The 23,717-nt window shown below is 47.2% G+C and overlaps 2 protein-coding genes and 1 pseudogene across 3 annotated transcripts in view; 1 reads left to right on the top strand and 2 right to left on the bottom strand.

The window, feature by feature from the left end:
* Positions 1-4,148, bottom strand: part of LOC129821016 (MORC family CW-type zinc finger protein 3-like) — a 28,657-nt gene extending 24,509 nt beyond the window's left edge. Inside the window, exons 1-2 of the mRNA XM_055878216.1 lie at positions 4,059-4,148; positions 2,771-2,843 (exon numbers count right to left, since the gene is read on the bottom strand). Coding sequence (XP_055734191.1) covers positions 2,771-2,843; positions 4,059-4,097 — 112 coding nt within the window. The 5' untranslated portion in view covers positions 4,098-4,148. The remainder of the gene's footprint in view (positions 1-2,770; positions 2,844-4,058) is intronic.
* A 3,128-nt stretch (positions 4,149-7,276) lies between these two features.
* Positions 7,277-8,971, top strand: LOC129821590 (piggyBac transposable element-derived protein 4-like; annotated as a pseudogene).
* Positions 8,972-21,336: 12,365 nt separating this feature from the next.
* The window catches only part of LOC129821015 (protein dopey-2-like), a 47,152-nt gene continuing 44,771 nt past the window's right edge, over positions 21,337-23,717 (bottom strand). For both annotated transcript variants that reach the window (XM_055878214.1, XM_055878215.1), the window contains exons 33-36: positions 23,367-23,422; positions 23,066-23,206; positions 22,684-22,816; positions 21,337-22,559 (exon numbers count right to left, since the gene is read on the bottom strand). In XM_055878214.1, the coding sequence (XP_055734189.1) occupies positions 22,317-22,559; positions 22,684-22,816; positions 23,066-23,206; positions 23,367-23,422 (573 nt within the window). In that variant the 3' untranslated portion in view covers positions 21,337-22,316. The remainder of the gene's footprint in view (positions 22,560-22,683; positions 22,817-23,065; positions 23,207-23,366; positions 23,423-23,717) is intronic.

Below are 23,717 nucleotides of genomic sequence, written 5' to 3'. Positions count from 1 at the left end.
GGCCGATTAATTAGGGCCGATTTCAAGTTTTCATAACAATCGGAAATCGGTATTTTTGGACACCGATTTGGCCGTTGTTTTTTTTTACACCTTTATTTAATCTTTATTTAACTAGGCAAGTCAGTTAACGAACACATTCTTATTTTTAATGACGGCCTAGGAACGGTGGGTTAACTGCCTCGTTCAGGGGCAGAACAACAGATTTTTACCTTGTCAGCTCGGGGGATTCAATCTTGCAACCTTACAGTTAACTAGTCCAACGCTCTAACCACCTGATTACATTGCACTCCACGAGAGGCCTGCCGGTTACGCGAATGCAGTAGAAGCCAAGGTAAGTTGGTAGCTAGCATTAAACTTATCTTATAAAAAACAATCAATCAATCATAATCACTAGTTAACTACACATGGTTGATGATATTACTAGCTATTCTAGCGTGTGCTGCGTTGCATATAATCGATGCGGTGCATATCGTTGCTCCAATAGGTACCTAACAAAAAACATCAATGACGTTCTTAAAATCAATTCACAGAAGTATATATTTTTAAACCTGCATATTCAGCTAAAAGAAATCCAGGTTAGCAGGCAATATTAACCAGGTGAAATTGTGTCACTTCTCTTGCGTTCATTGCACGCAGAGTCAGAGCATATGCAACAGTTTGGGCCGCCGAATTTGCCAGAATTGTACGTAATTATGACAAAACATTGAAGGTTGTGCAATGTAACAGGAATATTTAGACTTATGGATGCAACCTGTTAGATAAAATACAGAACGGTTCCGTATTTCACTGAAAGAATAAACGTTTTGTTTTCGAGATTATAGTTTCCGGATTCGACCATATTAATGACCTAAGGCTCGTATTTCTGTGTGTTATTATGTTATAACTAAGTATGATTTGATAGAGCAGTCTGACTGAGCGGTGGTAGGCAGCAGCAGGCTCGTAAGCATTCATTCAAACAGCACTGTCGTGCGTTTTGCCAGCAGCTCTTCGTTGTGCTTCAAGCCTATCAACTCCCGAGATTAGGCTGGTGTAACCGATGTGAAATGGCTAGCTAGTTAGCGGGGTGCGTGCTAATAGCGTTTCAAACTTCACTCGCTCTGAGACTTGGAGTGGTTGTTCCCCTTGCTCTGCATGGGTAACGCTGCTTCGAGGGTGGCTGTTGTCGATGTGTTCCTGGTTCGAGCCCAGGTAGGAGCGAGGAGAGGGACGGAAGCTATACTGTTACACTGGCAATACTAAAGTGCCTATAAGAACATCCAATAGTCAAAGGTTAATGAAATACAAATGGTATAGAGAGAAATAATCCTATAATAAGTACAACCTAAAACTTCTTACCTGGGAATATTGAAGACTCATGTTAAAAGGAACCACCAGCTTTCATATGTTCTCATGTTCTGAGCAAGGAACTTAATAAACGTTAGCTTTCTTACATGGCACATATTGCACTTTTACTTTCTTCCCCAACACTTTGTTTTTGCATTATTTAAACTAAATTGAACATGTTTCATTATTTATTTGAGGCTAAATTGATTTTATATTAAGTTAAAATAAATGTTCATTCAGTATTGTTGTAATTGTCATTATTACAAATACAATTTTTTTATTTTATTTTTATTAAATCAGACGACTAATCGCTATCGGCTTTTTTTGAACGACCAATAATCGGTATCGGCATTGAAAAATCACAATTGGTCGACCTCTAGTGTAAAGTTCTTCGGCGTACACATCACGGACAAAATTAAATGATCCACCCACACAGACAGTGTGGTAAAGAAGGTGCAACAGCACCTTCTCATGCTCAGGAAGCTGAAGAAATGTGGCTTGGCACCGAAAACAATCACCAACTTCTACAGATGCACAATTGAGAGCATCCTATCGAGCTGTATCACCGCCTGGTACGGCAACTGCTCCGCCCACAACCGCAGGGCTCTCCAGAGGGTGGTGAAGTCTGCCCAACGCATCACCGGGGGCAAACTTCCTGCCCCTCAGAACACCTACAGCACCCGATGTCACAGGAAGGCCAAAAATATAATCAAGGACAACGACCACCCGAGCCACTGCCTGTTCACCCCACTATTATCCAGAAGGCGAGGTCAGTACAGGTGCATCAAAGCTGGGACAGACTGGAAAAACAGCTTCTATCTCAAGGCCATCGGACTGTTAAATAGCCATCACAAGCACCTTAGAGGCTGCTGCCCTACATACGTAGACTTGAATTCACTGGCCACTTTAATAATGTTTACATATTTTGCATTACTCATCTCATACGTATATACTGTATTCTATTCCACTGTCTCTTAGTCTATGCTGCTCCGACAATGCTCATCCAAATATATGTATATTCTTCATTCCTCTACTTTAGATTTGTGTATATTGTTGTGAAATTATTAGCAATTACTTGTTAGTCACTGCACCGTTGGAGCTAGAAACACAAGCAATTCGCTACACCCGCAATAACATCTGCTAAATGTATATGTGACCAATACAATTTGATTTATAGGTCTACCCCAAGGGGAAAAAGAAGACCCATCCATTAACACTGTGGGTATGGGAAAAGAATCCCATCCAAAAATGAGACGCTCAGCAGGATAAAATAGGTCACAAAATGAGTGCAGAACATTGCCTCGGAGTAGCCATTTTAACACCATGATGCACAGTGATGGATAGTAATGATTTAATGATTCACAGTTGGACACAGCGATTGAACAAATATGACAGGTGACACACCGGGTAACTTGGCGACTGGACAGTAGGACTGATGATGACTCACCTATTAATTCAGCGATCGCGCTGAAGGGCCAGGTGTGGCTGGTGGAGTTTGTGTGGAGGAACTTGGGACAGAGCTGTTAAGGGAGGAGCAGAGTTAGCCTACGTAGATGACATTAAATGTATAAAATGTTGTATATTACCACCTCCTTCAGGAAGCATTATGTTAGGGCTACTCCATTCTCAAATGACTGACAACCCTTGATGTCCTGACTGACTAACCTACATGTGTCCATCCCCACATCAAGTGTGAAAAGCACACCCAAAACTCACTGCCTTTACTCATCTCACACAAACCTCTCTCCATCTTCTTCACACACAAACCTCTCTCCATCTTAATACCTCCCCCTCCTATCCCCCCATCTTCAACCTCCCCCTCCTGTCAAACACACACACTCCTGTAGATTCAGAACCTTCCCCAAGCACAGCCCAGGGCACATGGAGAGGATAGTCTTAAATTAGATGAGATGCATGTCTGGGCCAATGTAGTCATTCTTGGCTATATGGTGATGAAGTTAAGCTATACATCTCGCACTTCTGACCTGTGCAAGGATTAAAATGGACACTATTTCCCCATTTTAATGGCATAGGATAGCTTGGATGCAGCAACAGCAACCATACTGTGACCGAGGAGGGAATCACTGGGGTATATATTATAGCTATGAACTGGAGACAGCGTCCAAGATGGCCGACCGTTGTTTTCAACGTAATCTACTCACGTTCGCATACGCTGTTTCGTGGTGGTTGCCATCTGCTTTACAACGCCGTGAAAACACGCCCGTTAGGCAATCTGGCGCTTTGATTTGAACACAATTCAATCTCCCGGATTTCCGAATCTCAGGACGCAACTCGTTTTTGACAATAGTGGATGAGCGCCATTGGGCTACTCGGTGTGTGACACTGAAAAATATTGCACGTCACCACAACAACACCGCATGACATTAGATGAGGAGAAACGCCTCTACAAAGTATCTATTTTCCCCAAGTTCAGAAATAGTTCTGTATTTATCAAGCAAACGACAACATAGAAATATCCAGCTCGGCTGGTCAAAAGATGTTCCATTTTGCATGGGGACTGGGGCTTATCAATATCGCACGCGCTAACGGCAATCAACATTCCCAAAGGATATTGGCTAGCTAGCTAACGTTAGCTAGCTCCAAAACACACATTACATTATGCGATCGAACCAACAAGACTATCACCATACGTCTAAGTTTACTGCACACCAATTTACTTCTAAATACAAATTCCAACAGATTACAGATACTGTAAAATATCATAATATGCTTACCGCACTTAGAGGCACTCCTCTCTGTACTTGCGACGCCATCTTCTCCGAAATGCAGAAGGGGCGTGGTCAGCATGCACAAGTCCAGCGCGAGGGCACCGCCCAACTGGACATAACCCCGCCCATAACATGCTGTTGGTGTGTTAAGAATAACTTAATGTATCTGTTTAATCACGAACCAATTCATATAAATGTAAAAGAAAGACACTGGCATCTTAGTACGGCTAACACCTAACTCTCGAAGTCATCCTGACTTCAGAGTCTGGAATGGTTCACTGACGTTGTCGGCACAATGCGTCGATAATGAAGGAGTCTGTGCTATTACTGGTTGGCTCTCCACTGTGTCTTTCTCAGTCAAAGACCCACACGAGACAGCCCCAAGCCCCACCCTTGCATTACAACTGATGGATTTCAAATATTTGTTTGTATTATTATGTTTTATTGCATTACAGGAACATGGTCCAAAACAATATACAAATATCACACATAACAGAAAAGTAAATAAACAAAACCAGAGAGACACAATAAAAGTATATTAAAGACAAGTTACATTTGGACAAATACTGTAGACACTTATTTGATCATTTGGTATTTATATATTTTAAATTAAATTGTATTGGTCACATACACATGTTTAGCAGATGTTGCTGCGGGTGTGGTGAAATGCTTGTTATATAACATTGTAAATCAATCAGAAAAATATTTAAACTTATTTTCTTACCATAATCATTTTTTACCCTCTTTTTCTCCCCTATTTCGATCTTGTCTCATCGCTGCAACTCAACCGGCTCCGGAGGCGAAGGTTGAGTCATGCGTCCTCCGAAACATGACCCGCCAGCCCACACTAAGGATCGGACCCTTTTTTTCAATTTTCGCCTAAAATGACATACCCAAATCTAACTGCCTGTAGCTCAGGCATTGAAGCAAGGATATGCATATTCTTGATACAATTTGAAAGGAAACACTTTGAAGTTTGTGGAAATGTGAAATGAATGTAGGAAAATATAACACATTAGATCTGGTAAAAGAAAATACAAAGAAAAAAAGAAAAAAAATGTGTATTGTTTTTTGTACCGTCATCTTTGAAATGCAAGAGAAAAGCCCTGTGCACTCTCCTCAAAGAATAGCATGGTATTCCTTCACTGTAGCTACTGTACATTGGACAGTGCAGTTAGATTAAGAAGAATTTAAGCTTTCTGACAAAATCAGATATGTCTATGTCCTGGGAAATGTTCTTCTTACTTACAACCTCATGCTAATCGCATTAGCCTACGTTAGCTCAACCGTCCCGTGGGGTACACACCGATCCTGAAGAAAACACCCGCCCGCTTAACCTGGAAGCTAGCCGCACCGAGGTTAGCCTGCAGGCGCACGACCCGCCACAAAGAGTCACTAGAGCGCAATGAGCCCCCGGCCAAACCCTCCCCTAACACAGACGACGCTGAGCCAATTGTGCGCCGCTCTATGGGACTCCTGATCACAGCCGGTTGTGATACAGCCCGGGATCGAACCAGGGTCTGTAGTGATGCTGCACCCATGAAAATCATGTTATGGATGAAAAATTCTCCCAATAAAATGAACAAATTCACAATGTATTGGCAAGTATGTAAAATAAAAAATAACATGACATTTGATAATGCTTACAGGTTTACCCATCTTATCCTGGTCAGTCCCTGGATGGGAGACCAGATGCTGCTGGAAGTGGTGTTGGAGGGCCAGTAGGAGGCACTCTTTCCTCTGGTCTAAAAAATATCCCAATGCCCCAGAGCAGTGATTGGGGACACTGCCCTGTGTAGGGTGCCGTCTTTCGGATGGGACGTTAAGCGGGTGTCCTGACTCTCTGAGGTCATTAAAGATCCCATGGCACTTATCGTAAGAGTAGGGGTGTTAACCCCGGTGTCCTGGCTAAATTCCCAATCTGGCCCTCAAATCATCATGGTCACCTAATAATCCCCAGCTTCCAATTGGCTCATTCATCCCCCTCCTCTCCCCTGTAACTATTCCCCAGGTCGTTGCTGCAAATGAGAACGTGTTCTCAGTCAACTTACCTGGTAAAATAACGGTAAAATAAATAAATAAATATATTTTCATATCTGTCCAAAATATTTCACTATGCAAGTAATCACAAAATAAATACTCTATAGTCCAATTTTCCTGTTTATAAAAGCTACATTCATTTTCTACATTAATTACATATTTAGAAATCCGACTATTACAAGGATAACATCTGTGAAGGATCTTGTTAGAGACGTATCTTACTTTATTAGTTATCAAATATTTATGTGAATTAGTCTACCAATTCACATCAAATGAAGATGCCCATTTGGATTTTCAAATCCAAACTATGAGTATGGTTGTATGCATTTCTTAGCCGCTCTAAATGCTTAGTTACACTGTTTCTTCAGATAACAGTTTGCAGTATCAACATTTCCAAACAAATAAAAACAAGGGGAAGGGAGAATCTGTAGACACCCAGAGAAAAAAGAACACACTCTTTGCCAGAATTCAGCCAGCCTTCGCAAGACCATACCAAATCCAAATACAGTTGAAGTCGGAAGTTTATATACACTTAGGTTGGAGTCATTAACCCTCCCGTGGTCCTCGGGGTTAGAGTGACCCAGGCCCTGTGTTTGGAGAGCTCCCCCTCTGTGCTCTGTGCTGGGGGTCAGCGTGACCCAGCCAACCACTAGCGAGGTGTATGTTATTGTGTGTACTGTGTATACTGTGTGTGTAGAGAGTCTGTGAGTGGCGAGGTAGTGTGCGGCTCCCCCTCTGTGCTCGGGGTCAGAGTGACCCAGCCAGCCACTAGGGAGGTGTATATATTGTGTGTACTGTGTGAGGTGGGGGCTCCCCCGCTGTGCTCGGGGTCAGAGTGACCCAGCCAGCCACTAGCCAGGTGTATGTTATTGTGTGTACTGTGTGAGGTGGGCGCTCCCCCGCTGTGCTCTGGGTCAGACTGACCCAGCCAGGGCTACACACGTCCAGACATGCCCCGCTGTGTGTGCAAGAGGACAGCCCAGTGGTGCACAGGTGAACTGAAAACACGGCTACACACGCCCAGCGGCGCAACAGGGGTGCAACAGGGGCGAACACGCGCCTCGTCGATTCACGTCGTCTCCCGTGTAAGCTGGCCATACTAATATTGTCAGCGGCACACAAAGTCATCGTTACCCCCGTGCCGCGTGCTCTCCCTCGCCGCTGATCAGTGGACCCAAGCCACCATGGCCGTGCGTTTCACCGGCAGCGCAGGTCCTAGAACAATCTTCTCCAGCGTCGACCAAGAAGACTACTCCGATTCCGAGGAGGAGGAGGAAGAGGTTTCGGAAGACGAAGACGTGGAGGAATGCAATCCCGACAACGAGGCCGACCAGGCGTCTTCGCGCTCTTCGGAGGAAGACCCGGAGGAAGCCCCCGAGGACCAACACGAGGACCCACACGAGGAACAGATGGCCTCTGCTCGAGCCCAAAGGGAGACGTTGCTGTCAAAAAACGGCAAAATCAAATGGTCCCCCGTGGCCTATGGCCGCCACAGGGCCTGTGCGATCTGTCACGCCTGGCCGGACAAGACTCCGGGCCCCACGGCCTATGCCGTGACTCACACCCGCGACATCGCGTCCACCTTCCACCTGTTCGTCACACCGGCGATAGAAAGGATAATTCTGGAAATGACAAATTTGCATGGGGCGAGAAAATACGGCGACGGCTGGCAAGACATGAACGCCACCGACCTGCGCGCCTACGTAGTGCTGCTGATCCTAGCGGGCGTCCACAGGGCCCGAGGCGAGGCCGCGGCCAGCCTGTGGGACGCGGAGAGCGGCAGGACCGTGTTCCTGAGCCACCATGCCGCTCAAGGTCTTTAACAAGTACTCGAGGCTGCTGCGATTCGACGATCGCCAGTCGAGACCCGTGAATCTTGCCACGGACAAACTTGCAGCCATACGAGAGGTCTGGGAGGCGCGGCTGCCGGGCCTCTACAATCCGGGATCTGACGTGACAGTGGACGTGCAACTGGTCCCGTTCAGAGGTACTGTGTGTGCGTGTGTATAGAGAGAGCTAGTATATGTATAACGTAGCACTCATTGCCCCCCATGAGCCGGTAATGACGCCAATCTCTTCTCTCCTTGCCAAAGGCCGCTGTCCTTTCCGTCAGTACATTCCCAGCAAGCCGGCGAAATACGGCATCAAGTCGTGGGTGGCCTGTGACGCCAAGTCCAGCTACGCTTGGAAGATGCAAGGCAGCCAGCGGAGGCCCCGAGAAGAACCAGGGGATGCGCGTCGTCCTCGATCTGACAACGGGACTGAGCGGTCGCAATGTCACGTGTGACAATTTCTTCACCTCCTACGAACTGGAACAGCGGCTCCTCGAGAGGAACCTCACCATGGTGGGCACGGTGAGAAAGAACAAGGCCGAGCTCCCGCCGGCGCTGCTCAAGGGCAGACAGGTCCCGTCCTCCAGGTTTGCCTTCACGCCCACCGCTACTCTAGTGTCCTACCTGGCAAAGAAAAATAAGAACGTGCTACTTCTGAGCACGCTGCACACAGAAGTCCAAGTCAGCGATCGCCGCGACAGGAAGCTGGCCGTCAGCCTAGACTACAACTGCAACAAGGGCGGCGTGGATAACCTAGACAAGGTGGTCGGCATGTACAGCTGCAGACGGATGACTGCCCGCTGGCCCCTGGTCGTCTTCCACAACATCCTCGATGTATCCTCCTACAACGCCTTTGTCATATGGCGAGAGATCAAGCCTGACTGGATGCCTCGGAAGCGCAACAAGAGGAGGGTTGTTCCTAGAGCAGCTGGGAAAGGCACTTGTGAAGCCGTTGATCCAAAGAAGGCAGCATCTCCCCCACACCGAAGCGGCGTCAGCACTTGTCAAAGTCCTACAGAGTACTACGGCTGCTCGTCAACAGCATGAGGAGCCCGCCGCTGCGCCGGCCACCGGGGCAAGTAAGAGGAAGAGGTGTCAGCTCTGCCCACCGAAGAAGGACTCCAAGAAACACACGGTGTGCTGCAGGTGTTAGAAATACATCTGCAAAGGCTGTTCACACGCATACTGTCACACTTGCACCCACTGGGCCTTTAGCCAGGACGGAACAGGGTGACCCGGAGGACGCGGGGTCTAGACACGATACGAGGACGACGGGAGGGTTAAAACTCGTTTTTCAACCACTCCACAAATTTCTTTTTAACAAACTATAGTTTTGGCAAGTCGGTTAGGACATCTACTTTGTGCATGACACAAGTAATTTTTCCAACAATTGTTTACAGATTATTTCACTGTATCATAATTTCAGTGGGTCAGAAGTTTACATACACTAAGTTGACTGTGCCTTTAAACAGCTTGGAAAATTCCAGAAAATGATGTTATGGCATTAGAAGCTTCTGATAGGCTAATTGACATCATTTGAGTCAATTGGAAGTGTACCTGTGGATGTATTTCAAGGCCTACCATCACACTCAGTGCCTCTTTGCTTGACATCATGGGAAAATCAAAAGAAATCAGCCAAGACATCAGAAAAAACAATTGTAGACCTCCACAAGTCTGCTTCATCCTTGGGAGCAATTTCCAAACGCCTGACGGTACCACGTTCATCTGTACAAACAATAGTACGCAAGTATAAAAACCATGGGACCACGCAGCCGTCATACGCTCAGGAAGGAGATGCGTTCTGTCGCCTAGAGATGAACGTACTTTGGTGCGAAAAGTGTAAATCAATCCCAGAACAACAGCAAAGGACCTTGTGAAGATGCTGGAGGAAACAGATACAAAAGTATCCATATCCACAGTAAAACGAGTCCTATATCAACATAACCTGAAAGGCCGCTCAGCAAGGAAGAAGCCAACAGTCCAAAACAACCATGAAAAAAGCCAGAATACGGATTGCAACTGCACATGGGGACAAAGATCGTACTTTTTGGAGAAATGTCCTCTGGTCTGATGAAACAACAATATAACTGTTTGGCCATAATTACCATCATTATGTTTGGAGGAGAAAGGGGGATGCTTGCAAGGCGAAGAACACCATCCCAACTGTGAAGCACGGGGTGGCAGCATCATGTTGTGGGAGAGCTTTACTGCAGGAGGGACTGGTGCACTTCACAAAATAGATAGCATCATGAAGAAGGGATATTATGTGGATATATTGAAGCAACATCTCAAGACATCAGTCAGGAAGTTAAAGCTTGGTCGCAAATGGGTATTCCAAATGGACTATGACCCCAAGCATACTTCAAAGTTGTGGCAAAATGGCATAAGGACAACAAAGTTAGGGTATTGGAGTGGCCATCAAAGTCCTGACCTCAATCCTATAGAAAATGTGTGGGCAGAACTTAAAAAGCGTGTGTGAGCAAGGAGGCCTACAAACCTGACTCAGTTACACCAGCTCTGTCAGGAGGAATTGGCCAAAATTCACCCAACTTATTGTGGGAAGCTTGTGGAAGGCTAGCCGAAACGTATGACCCAAGTTAAACAATTTAAAGGCAATGCTACCAAATACTAATTGAGTGTATGTAAACTTCTGACCCACTGGGAATGTGATGAAAGAAACAAAAGCAGAAATAAATCATTCTCTCTACTATTATTCTGACATTTCACATTCTTAAAATAAAGTGGTGATCCTAACTGACCTAAGACAGGGAATTTTTACTCGGTTTAAATGTCAGGAATTGTGAAAAACTGAGTTTACATGTATTTGACTAAGGTGTTTGCAAACTTCAGACTTCAACTGTATGTCCCCTTTTGTGTTTTAAACCTCCAGCAGAGGAATGATATTTGAGTGCATTTTATTCAGTTTCACTGGGATATAGTAGGTTATATGGATGGTCTTAATGTCACGAACTTCAAAATTAGCGTACCAAGGCACAGCATGCATTGAGTTCTACATCTTTTTAATACAAGGTGAAACTAGAAACAAAACTTACAAAGAACGTGAAGACGTAGTGCCCAAACACACTAACACAAACAATACCCACAAAGCAGGTGTGAGATAGGGCTTCCTAAATATGATCCCCAATTAGAGGCAACAATTACCAGCTGCCTCTAATTGGGAACCATACAAAACCACCAACATAGAAATACACATTCAAGAACACCCCACCCTAGTCACACCCTGACCTTAAAACATTTTCTCAATAGGGGGGCGCCATTTCGACTTTGTAAAAATTTGTTCCCAAATTAAACTGCCTCGTACTCAATTCTTGCTTGTACAATATGCATATTATTATTACTATTGGATAGAAAACACTCTCTAGTTTCTAAAACCGTTTGAATTATATCTGTGAGTAAAACAGAACTCATTTTGCAGCAAACTTCCTGTCAGGAAGTGAGAAATCTGAAATCGGGCACTCTGTTCCAGGGTCAGTTTATTAATTTGCATGTAATCTATGGGTCGACATACACTGCATACGCCTTCCCCTAGATGTCAGTAAGCAGTGAGAATTGGAATGGGGTGTCTAGGTAGATCTGAGGCCGTACAAAAGCTCTTGGAACCGGGTGTGCAGTCTTTTCAACGTTCGTCATGGCGCAAGACAGACCTCAGGATTGCATTCTGAAAAGCTCTCGTTATAGGCGTTAGATATATCCGGCTCTGATTTTATTCGATATAGGTGTTAAAAACAAGGGGTTATATCAGTTTATATCAGTATATTGCGATTTTTGGTATTTTATTTGTGCTGCGTTATGGTGAGTTGGACACGTCTTCGCCACATGGCTAATGTTTGCTGCTAATTCCAAAGTTGAAGATGACAATCTACAACCGAGCAACGATTATTCTGGACAAAGGACAACTTGCACAAGATTCTGATGGAAGCTCATCAAATAGTAAGAACTATTTATGATGTTAATTTGTATTTCTGTTGAAAAATGTTAAACTATTATTCCGCCATTAATTTCGGTGTGGTCTCGCTTTAACGCACGCTGTATGTCATAGTAACGTTAATTTTTAAAATCTAACACAGCGGTTGCATTAAGAACTAATGTATCTTTCATTTGCTGTCCAACCTGTATTTTTTTGTCAAGTTTATGATTAGTTATTGATTAGATTAGGTGCCTCTCCCAAGATTTCTCCCGACATTTTGTTTGCAGTTTGGCTACTATTCTCATTGTATAACCACGATTTGTGGTTCGAACAAACCATATATGTATGGTGTAATATGATGTTATAGGACTGTCATCTGATGAAGTTTTAAGAAGGTTAGTGAAAAATGTAATATCTTTTGCTGGTTTATTCGCTATCGCTAACGTGCATGAATCAATGCTGTTGTGTGGTTGGCTATTGTAGTAAGCTAATATAATGCTATTGTCACGCGGAACTAGGTTGGCGAAAGAACCAGACGCAGAGAGAGAGAGAGAGCCGCTTTGGAAAAAAATATTCCTTATATTTTTTCTTAATTCAAAACTGAATAAGCCCGAACATCAAGGGCGCAGAGAGAACACTTGCCAAAACCCAAACATACACACACGTAACAAAAAACAATCCCGCACAAAACAAGGGCGGGTCAAACTCCTAATTATAGGGATACTCATTACGAAACAAAAAACAGGTGCAACTAATAAGACAAAACAAACAGACAAACGAAAAAGGGATCGGTGGCGGCTAGTAGGACGGTGACGACGACCGCCGAGCACCGCCCGAACAGGCAGGGGAGTCAACTTCGGCGGAAGTCATGACAGTACCCCCCTCCTGTTGCGCGGCTCCCGCAGCGCGCCGCCACCGGCCTCGGGGACGACCCGGAGGGCGAGGTGCCGGGCGATCCGGGTGGAGGCGGTGGAAGTCTCTCAGTAAAGTAGGATCTAAAATGTCCCCCACCGGAACCCAGCATCTCTCCTCCGGACCGTACCCCTCCCAGTCCACGAGGTACTGTAGGCCCCTCACCCGGCGTCTCGAGTCCAGAATGGCACGTACTGTGTACGCCGGGGACCCCTCGATCTCCAGAGGGGGTGGAGGGACCTCAGGCACCTCACCTTCTTGCAGGGGACCAGCCACCACCGGCCTGAGGAGAGACACATGAAACGAGGGGTTAATACGGTAATACCTAGGGAGTTGTAACCTATAACACACCTCGTTTATTCTCCTCAGGACTTTAAACGGCCCCACACACTGCGGCCCCAGCTTCCGACAGGGCAGGCGGAGAGGCAGGTTTCGGGTCGAGAGCCAGACCCTGTCCCCCGGTGTGAACACGGGGGCCTCACTGCGGTACTGGTCAGCGCTCCTCTTCTGCCGTTGTCCTGCTAACTTTAGCGATTCCTGGACGGCTTTCCAGGTGTCCTTGGAGCGCTGTACCCATTCCTCTACCGCAGGAGCCTCGGTCTGACTCTGGTGCCATGGGGCCAGGACCGGCTGGTAACCTAACACACACTCAAACGGGGACATGTTCGTTGAGGAGTGGCGGAGGGAGTTCTGAGCGAGCTCAGCCCAAGGAACATACCTCGCCCACTCACCAGGCCGGTCCCGGCAATATGACCGCAGAAACCTGCCCACATCCTGGTTTACGCGCTCCACCTGCCCATTACTCTCGGGGTGAAAACCCGAGGTCAAGCTGACCGAGACCCCCAGTCTTTCCATAAACGCCCTCCAGACTCTGGACGTGAATTGGGGGCCCCGATCAGAAACGATATCCTCAGGCACCCCATAGTGCCGGAAGACATGGGTAAACAAGGCCTCCGCAGTCTGCAGGGCCGTAGGGAGACCGGGCAACGGGATGAGACGGCAGGACTTAGAAAACCGATCCACAACGACCAAAATCGTAGTACTTCCCTGGGACGGGGGAAGATCGGTAAGAAAGTCCACCGATAAGTGTGTCCACGGCCGTTGTGGAACGGGGAGGGGCTGTAACTTCCCTCTAGGCAAGTGCCGAGGAGCCTTGCTCTGAGCACACACCGAGCAGGAGGAGACATAAAATCTCACGTCCTTAGCCAACGTGGGCCACCAGTATCTCCCTCTAAGACTCCGCACTGTCCTCTCGATGCCAGGATGACCCGAGGAGGGGAGAGTATGAGCCCAACGGATTAGTTTATCCCGGACCCCTCCCGGCACGTACTGAACCCCTGCTGGACAGTTAGGAGGGGTCTGCTCTAACCGTGAGGCTCTCTCTATCTCCGCGTCCACCTCCCATACCACCGGTGCCACGAGACATGAAGGTGGAATGATGGGAGTTGGCTCAACGGACCGCTCCTCGGTATCATAGAGACGGGACAGCGCATCGGCCTTGGTGTTTTGGGAGCCTGGTCGGTACGAGATGGTGAACTGAAACCGGGTGAAAAACATGGCCCATCTAGCCTGACGCGGATTTAGTCTCCTCGCTTCCCGTATGTACTCGAGATTACGATGGTCAGTCCAGATGAGAAAAGGGTGTTTCGCCCCCTCAAGCCAATGTCTCCACACCTTCAAAGCCTTGACTACAGCTAACAACTCCCGGTCCCCCACATCATAGTTTCGCTCCGCCGGACCGAGCTTCCTCGAAAAGAAGGCACAAGGGCGGAGCTTGGGTGGTTCGCCCGAGCGCTGGGACAGCACGGCCCCGACCCCCGCCTCGGACGCGTCCACCTCCACTATGAACGCTAAAGAGGGGTCCGGATGCGCCAACACGGGCGCATTGGTAAACAGCTCCTTCAGACAACTGAAAGCTCTGTCCGCCTCTGCTGACCAACGCAAGCGCACCGGTCCTCCCTTCAGCAGTGAGGTAATGGGAGCAGCCACCTGACCAAAACCCCGGATAAACCTCCGGTAGTAATTGGCAAACCCTAAAAACCGCTGCACCTCTTTCACCGTGGTCGGAGTCGGCCAATTACGCACGGCTGTAACGCGGTTCTCCTCCATCACCACCCCGTAGGTGGAAATACGATAACCCAGGAAGGAAACGGCCTGTTTGAAGAACTCACATTTCTCCGCCTTGCAATACAGGTTATGCTCCAACAGTCGCCCAAGTACCTTACGCACCAGAGACACATGCGCCGCGCGGGTGGCAGAGTAGATCAAGATGTCATCAATGTACACTACCACTCCCTGCCCGAGCAGGTCTCGGAGAATCTCATCTACGAAGGATTGAAAGACAGCTGGAGCATTTTTTAACCCATATGGCATGACGCGGTACTCATAATGGCCAGATGTAGTACTAAATGCAGTTTTCCACTCATCTCCTCCCCGGATACGCACCAGATTATACGCACTCCTCAGGTCCAATTTTGTGAAGAAGCGTGCCCCGTGAAATGATTCCACCGCCGTAGCGATGAGAGGTAGGGGGTAACTAAACCCCACTGTGATGGAATTTAGACCTCGATAATCAATGCACGGGCGTAAACCGCCATCCTTCTTTTTCACAAAAAAGAAGCTCGAGGAGACAGGTGATGCAGAGGGCCGAATGTATCCCTGTCCCAGTGATTCAGTAACATATGTCTCCATAGCCGCTGTCTCCTCCTGAGACAAAGGATACACGTGACTCCTAGGAAGTGCAGCGTTCTCCAGGAGGTTTATCGCGCAGTCCCCTCGTCGATGGGGTGGTAATTGGGTCGCCTTCCTTTTACTGAAGGCGATAGCCAAATCGGCATATTCAGAGGGAATGCGCACGGTGGAAACCTGGTCTGGACTCTCCACCGTAGTCGCACCAACGGCAACTCCTAGACACCTGCCTGAACACTCCTCTGACCACCCCTTCAGAGCCCTCTGTTGCCAGGAAATCACCGGGTTGTGCTGAGCTAGCCAGGGAATTCCCAACACCACTGGAAACGCAGGTGAGTCGATAAGGAACAGACTAATCTGCTCCTTATGACTACCCTGCGTTACCATGTCCAGTGGTACCGTGGCCTCCCTGACCATTCCTGACCCTAATGGTCGGCTATCTAAGGAGTGCACGGGGAAAGGTAACTCTAACGACACAAGGGGAATCCCTAGCCTTAATGCGAGCCCCCGATCAATGAAATTCCCAGCTGCGCCTGAATCGACTAGCGCCTTATGCTGTAGAGAGGGAGAAAACCCGGGGAAATAGGTTAACACAAACATATGACTAACAGGAAGCTCTGGGTAAGTCTGGTGCTGACTCACCTGGGGTGATCGAGTAGTGTTCCGCCTGCCCTCCCGACTCCCAGAAGAGTTCCTCCAGCACCGGTCGGCCGTGTGCCCTCGCCGACCACAACTGGTACAGGAGGACACTCCTCCTCCGGTCCCCCTTGACGCTGCCCCCCCTAACTCCATAGGGATAGGAGTAGGAGGGCTGGGAGGTGGAAACGACAGGACCTGTTCCGAACGTCCGCGGGCAGCCAGCAGGTTGTCGAGACGGATGGCCATGTCAATAAGTTCGTCCAGCGTGAGTGTGGTGTCCCGACACGCTAGCTCCCTGCGGACGTCCTCCCTAAGGCTACATCGGAAATGGTCTATTAAGGCCCTGTCGTTCCACCCTGCTCCTGCAGCCAAGGTCCTGAACTCCAGGGCAAAGTCCTGTACGCTCCTCGTCTCCTGACGCAGGTGGAACAGCCGTTCACCCGCCGCACGACCCTCTGGTGGGTGGTCAAACACAGCTCGGAATCGGCGGGTGAACTCAGGGTAATGATCCCTCGCCGAGTCTGGGCCATTCCACACTGCGTTGGCCCATTCAAGAGCTCGTCCAGTCAAACAGGAGACGAGGGCGCACACGCTCTCCTCTCCGGAGGGAGTAGGACGAACGGTCGCCAGGTAAAGCTCCAGCTGAAGAAGAAACCCCTGACACCCGGCCGCCGTTCCATCATACTCCCGTGGGAGCGCCAGCCGAAGAGCCCCGGAGCCGGATGCTGAAACAGGAACAGGAGGTGTTGGAGGAGGGGGTGCTGGAGATGAGGTGGGAAGGCCACTCCTCTCCCATCGATCCATCCTCTCCATCATTTGGTCCATAGCCGACCCAATACGGTGGAGAACACTGGTGTGATGGAGGACCCTTTCCTCCATCGATGGGAGAGGAGACGCGGCTGCTCCTGCTGGTTCCATTTTGTGTAGGTGCGGGATTCTGTCACGCGGAACTAGGTTGGCGAAAGAACCAGACGCAGAGAGAGAGAGAGAGCCGCTTTGGAAAAAAATATTCCTTATATTTTTTCTTAATTCAAAACTGAATAAGCCCGAACATCAAGGGCGCAGAGAGAACACTTGCCAAAACCCAAACATACACACACGTAACAAAAAACAATCCCGCACAAAACAAGGGCGGGTCAAACTCCTAATTATAGGGATACTCATTACGAAACAAAAAACAGGTGCAACTAATAAGACAAAACAAACAGACAAACGAAAAAGGGATCGGTGGCGGCTAGTAGGACGGTGACGACGACCGCCGAGCACCGCCCGAACAGGCAGGGGAGTCAACTTCGGCGGAAGTCATGACAGCTATATTGTGTTTTCGCTGTAAAACACTTAAAAAATCTGAAATATTGGCTGGATTCACAAGATGTTTGTCTTTCATTTGCTGTGCGCTGTGTATTTTTCAGAAATGTTTTATGATGAGTATTTAGGTAATTTACGTTGGTCTCTGTAGTTATTCTAGTTGCTTTGGTGAGATTTTATGATGGTGGCTGCAATGTAAAACTATGATTTATACCTGAAATATGCACATTTTTCGAACAAAACATATGCTATACAATAAATATGTTATCAGACTGTCATCTGATGAAGTTGTTTATTGGTTAGTGACTATTTATATCTTTATTTGGTCGAATTTGTGATAGCTACCTATGCAGTAAAAAAATGGTGGAGAAAAAAAAGTTGTGTCTTTTGCTATCGTGGTTAGCTAATAGAAATACATATTGTGTCTTCCCTGTAAAACATTTTAAAAATCAGAAATGATGGCTGGATTCACAAGATGTGTATCTTTCATCTGGTGTCTTGGACTTGTGATTTCATGATATTTAGATGCTAGTATTTACTTGTGGCGCTATGCTAGGCTATGCTAGTAAGCTTTTTTACTGATGAGGGTGCTCCCGGATCCGGGATGAGTACCAAGTAAAAGTTAACCACTATAGAGAATCCAAGGGCTCTCTATAGTCAAGGCGTGACAGTACACCCCCCCCCCCCCAAAAGGTGCGGACTCCGGCCGCAAAACCTGAAACCAAATGGGGAGGGTGGGGGGGGGGGTGGGGGTGACTAGTGTCAGTGGCAGCTCCGGTGTGGGTCGTAGCCCCCACCCCGACCACGGATCCGGCAATGGAGCTGGGTTGGACGCCGCGCCCGGACTGGGCACCGGTGCAGCGGAAGGCTCCGGCCATGGAGCTGGGTTGGACGCCGCGCCCGGACTGGGCACCGGTGCAGAGGAAGGCTCCGGCCATGGAGCTGGGTTGGACGCCGCGCCCGGACTGGGCACCGGTGCAGAGGAAGGCTCCGGCCATGGAGCTGGGTTGGACGCCGCGCCCGGACTGGTCTCCGGCGCAGAGGAAGGCTCCTACCTTTGAGTGGGACTGGACGCCATGCCTGGACTGGGAACCGTCGCCGGAAGCTCTGGACTGGGAACCGTCGCCGGAAGCTCTGGACTGGGAACCGTCGCCGGAAGCTCTGGACTGGGAACCGTCGCCGGAAGCTCTGGACTGGGAACCGTCGCCGGAAGCTCTGGACTGGGAACCGTCGCCGGAAGCTCTGGACTGTGAATGGGCACTGGAGGCCTAGTTTCGTGGAGCCGGTAGAGGTGGCACCGGACTGGTGACACGCACTTCAGGGCGAGGAGGCACAGGACGTACCGGACTGGGGAGACGCACTGGAGTCCAGATGTGTGGAGCCGGCACAAGTTTCACCAGACTGCTAACCGGATCCTCTGGTCAAATGTTGAGCAGAACACACTTGCACAACATCACTCTCACATCTCTCTCTCTCTCCCAACTTCTCCATATCCTCCCTGACGGTCTGGCTCTTGCCTCGGCTCGACCGGCCACCCCTTGTGCACCCCCCCCAAAGAAACTCTTGGGGTTGTCTTTGGGCTTTCTGTGGTCGCGAACCCTGGCGTCGTCGCTGTCCTCCATTATTACCTTCCGTCTGCCGCCAAGGAAGGGTTTCACATCCAACCATCACTTCTTCCCATGTCCAAAACTCCTTTCCCTTTTGGGCACGCTGCTTGGTCCTGGTTTGGTGGGATATTCTGTCACGAACTTCAAAATGAGCGGACCAAGGCGTAGCGTGCAATGAGTTCCACATATTTTTAATGCAAAGTTAAACTAGAACCAAAACAACAAAACTTACAAAGACGATGTAGTGCCCAAACACACTAACACAAACAATGTCCCACAAAGCAGGTGTGAGATAGGGCTTCCTAAATATGATCCCCAATTAGAGGCAACGATTACCAGCTGCCTCTAATTGGGAACCATACAAAACCACCAACATAGAAATACACATTCTAGAACACCCCCCAGTCACACCCTGACCTAAACCACTATAGAGAATCCAAGGGCTCTCTACGGTCAGGGCGTGACACTTAAACTACAGCAATGTATGTCTGAGATTATATGAACATGACTGGGCATTCAAACATATCTGTACCTATTCATCATCATCAATAGCTTCTACCAGGTCTTCCTCATATTTTTTTACATGTTCTGTGTCACCAGGAAAAGTTTCTATCAACCCTTGATATAGTTTGGAAATCAACTTGAGGTTTGTCAGACTGCCTTAACATAGCATCTGGCTTGTCCAGTGTTTGCTGCCCAGAGAGAATAAAGTGTTGTATCAAAAATTCACCTCACCTCCATCACAGACTTCCCTGGCTGCCTGACCCTGCTGAGACCCCTGTCAGGATCAGATCCTACTAAAATGAAACATGACTAAGAATGATCTTGCTGTAGATTTATACATTATATTATACAACAATAGAATCAATGGTTCAATAATTGAACTGACCATTAATCCCAGAACCCAGACTGAAGCTTTAAGCTTAATCTGCTGTCCTGTAGCTACTGTAGGTCTACCCATCAATTCCAGATGGAACTTTGTATCATTCACTAATAGTCCAGAGCTTCCGGCGACAGTTCCCAGTCCAGAGCTTCCGCCTGCCTCCATGGCAGGCTCTTCTCTCCTGCCATTATGTCGTCCCAAGTCCAGGATGTTCTCTCCCTAATCTCCTCCAAAGACCAGGATGCCATTACCTCCCGGGCACGCTGCTTGGTCCGTTGTTGGTGGGATCTTCTGTCACATTCGTTAGAATGAGTGGACCAAAGCGCAGCGTGATCTGGGTTCCACATCTTTTTATTACTAGGTGAAACTCACAGCAAAACAAAAAAACAATAAATCTCAAAACGAAACGTGAAGCTAACAATAGTGCATACAGGCAACTATACATAGACAAGATCCCACAAAGCACAAAGGGGAAATGGCTGCCTAAATATGATCCCCAATCAGAGACAACAATAAACAGCTGCCTCTGATTGGGAACCATACCAGGCCAACATAGAAATATAATTACCTAGATGACCCACCCTAGTCACACCCCGTGCGCCACCCTATGGGACCCCCAATCACGGCCAGTCGTGGAACAGCCTGGATTCGAACCAGGGTGTCTGTAGTGATGCCTCTAGCACTGAGGTGGAGTGCCTTAGACCGCTGGGCCACTCGGGAGTTTTAGAGAAATGTCATCATCGAATATGATGATCGAGTTTAAATCTAGTAGTAGCTACCGGAGCCAGGTCTGCTCTAGCCTCTAGTTATGTCAGATAGTAATAATAGCAACCTCATATTGCTATCTAACAGCTGTCGACATGCAAGTTTAGATAGCTGGCTAAACTAAATACCAATCGAAAAATTGACTGACATAGTGATTGACATAAGAAATAAACTGCTGATGTTCAACCAAATGTGGAAATTGCACCAGGTGTATTCTACTATTCTTACTCTCAATAGTAATTTGAGACCCTGACTGAGTTACAAAACAAACATATTTTTGGTGGGTTGGAAGCCCTAAGCGAACGCTTATGTCGCTTATGCCTTGAACCGGCCCTGATAAGAGTATTGCCATACTCTGCCTACTTCCATAATCACTTTAATATATAATTATTAGTGTGCATGTAAACTTACTCAAACCAAGATGGACAAAAAAACAAACATTTGAGAGAACCAAACCCATTGCACAATTTCTGAGCGAATATTGCATTAACGTCCTCCTTTCCAGACCAGCATGGTTAAAGCTGTTCCTGCGCTGTAAGTCATGTGGGCCTCGTCAGCCAGGCTACTTGCATCTACCCAGAACACAAATGCCTGCCTCCCCAGATAAAGTTAACACCTGCATACTTATGTTATTGACTCTTAGGGTTAGGTCTCTGAGATCATCAAGCAAACGTACACAATATACATTTTGAGCTCCATTTATTGAATCATTTTTTAATATTGGTTTTTATTTACAGACCATGATATATTAATTCTGATATTAAAAAGTTATCATTTTCAGGAGGCAAGACATTCACATAATTTAGTTAAGCATTCACATGTGAAGAACAAAACGATGATGAGCGGTAAGTCAAAACATTCCCCAGAACACTTAAAAACAGACAGAAGTCGAAGAGTTCCCTTGAATAAAATACCAAATTGACACGCATGTTATTTTATTATATTAGATATCTAGAGGTTTTGCCATATACACAAATCACATTCAATAATTTACCCACAAATAAAACTGCAACATCATGATTGATGACAAGTAGAGCTTTTTAAACATTTAAAACCAAATATCCTGTACTAAGAGCCTTAGAGTTCCCATAGTCACTGACCAGCAGGTATACTAACCTACTCCTGTCTCATTGGAATACAACTATAACATTACAGTCTGACCGTCAGACAGACACAACTTGCTAATAGGAGGGAGCAGGTTTATGGAAAGCTTTGTAGAGCGATGGAATGGAATCAGTATTCAGTACTGCTGTCACTCCCTTCGTTACAGTGGTACTTCTTTTACAACCAGTATCACCTCGAAAAACTACTGTAGCTAGTATCAGTATTACTTTAACTTTAAATCAGCACATTCAGACTTGTACTCAGAGAGCCCAATAACTACCACTGTTCCAGTTTGTGTCAGTTAATTCTAGATTATTTTAGAGTACCGGTATCTCAAATGTAGAATATCCTATATAGACATGGAGTGGTCAGACTCAACCAAGTAAAGTAAACAATTTAACATTCAAAAGAACATCCCAAAAGATTGCCATTTAGCTGGCATATACACCTATAATAAAACATCGCTTTCAGCAGTTGTGGCCATTCTACAACATTCAATTGCTATAGTTCCAGTTCTCATTTCCTCAGCGTTCTAAGCTCTAGAACCTTCGTGGAGATCTAACTCTCCATGGAGTCCAGGAACTCTCCCTCAGTGATGTGCTCCAGTCGCTTCAGGACTTGGTGGGCGCTGGCTGTGGGGTAGTCTGCCACAGGGTAGTCTGCAGGACTGCTGGGTGATGTGCCCTGGAAGGAACAGCAGAGAGTATGGAGGAAGGGAACCAGCTGGGTGATGGAGGAGAGAGAGCGACGGGTGAGGAGGGGGAACTCCAGACGCTCCGTAGACGACTCTTCACTCAGCGCCTGGAATTATAGGACATGACATCAACAGAATGGGATGAGCAGATCGCACGATTGAGTCATGTTATCATGGTGACTATAAGGACATGAGTTATCTTGCTCTATAGTGGTGTTTGCGTTCTCTTACCCCATAGCGTTGGTGTAGAGCCTCTAGTACTTTGACAACATGGGGTTTGCACTCCTGCTCTCCCTCCAGGAGACCATTCTCTGGGCCACTGTAGCGGCTTATATCCACCTCTGGAACAAAGGCCCAGCGATACCTTGACACACACGCACACGAGCAGAGAACATTTAATTGTAATTTACATTTAAGTCATTTAGCAGACGCTCTTATCCAGAGCGACTTACAAATTGGAAAGTTCATACATATTGATCCTGGTCCCCCCGTGGGGAATGAACCCACAACCCTGGCGTTGCAAGCGCCATGCTCTACCAACTGAGCCACACAATCATGCTAAGCACAGCCTATATAGATGCTAAGCTGATATTAAGCAGGGTGAGGCTCTCACATCTGAAAGAGGGGCATCTTCTCTGGGGGGAAGGCCAGGGCAGTGTCCAGGAACTTGCAGGCAGACATGTACATGTCCAACTCTGGCTGGGGGAATGTCAATGGCCCATTCCCCATGGACCCACGTACCACTTTAGTCAGCCTGACAGAGAGAGGAAAAGATGAGGGAGAACAAAGAAAAGGGCATTAGACAACATATTGAAACATGGTGGTGATAGTTACATGAGAGACTGTCTCCTACATTAGATAGATGGACAGATACATTGATGCGTCTACAGTAGACTGAGTGATCATGGACTCACTTTGCCACCTCTTTATCTTCCGACAAGGCTTTTTCCAGACGGACAAATGTGTGAATCTGACAAACAAAGATCAAAGACACCATTAGAAGACAGGACTGGACAAACACTACCAAAGACTTTTGACATGCCACCTCCCGGCTGAAAACAATGTACATAGCTACAGTGTATACATGCATTGAAATTAGAAAATTAGGGCTGTGACGATATTTTTCATGGCAAAAAAATAAAACACGAAGCAGACAAAACTTTTTGGTCGTTTAAAAACCTGCTGTATGTAAAATATTGTGTGATATAGCTTTGAAGATAAGCTAATGAATGAATGACGACATAATGATATTTGATTCAAACACT

Source organism: Salvelinus fontinalis, chromosome 23 (genome assembly GCF_029448725.1).
Source record: "Salvelinus fontinalis isolate EN_2023a chromosome 23, ASM2944872v1, whole genome shotgun sequence".
Taxonomy (NCBI): Eukaryota; Metazoa; Chordata; class Actinopteri; order Salmoniformes; family Salmonidae; genus Salvelinus; species Salvelinus fontinalis.
This window is presented reverse-complemented; position numbering and strand designations above follow the sequence as displayed.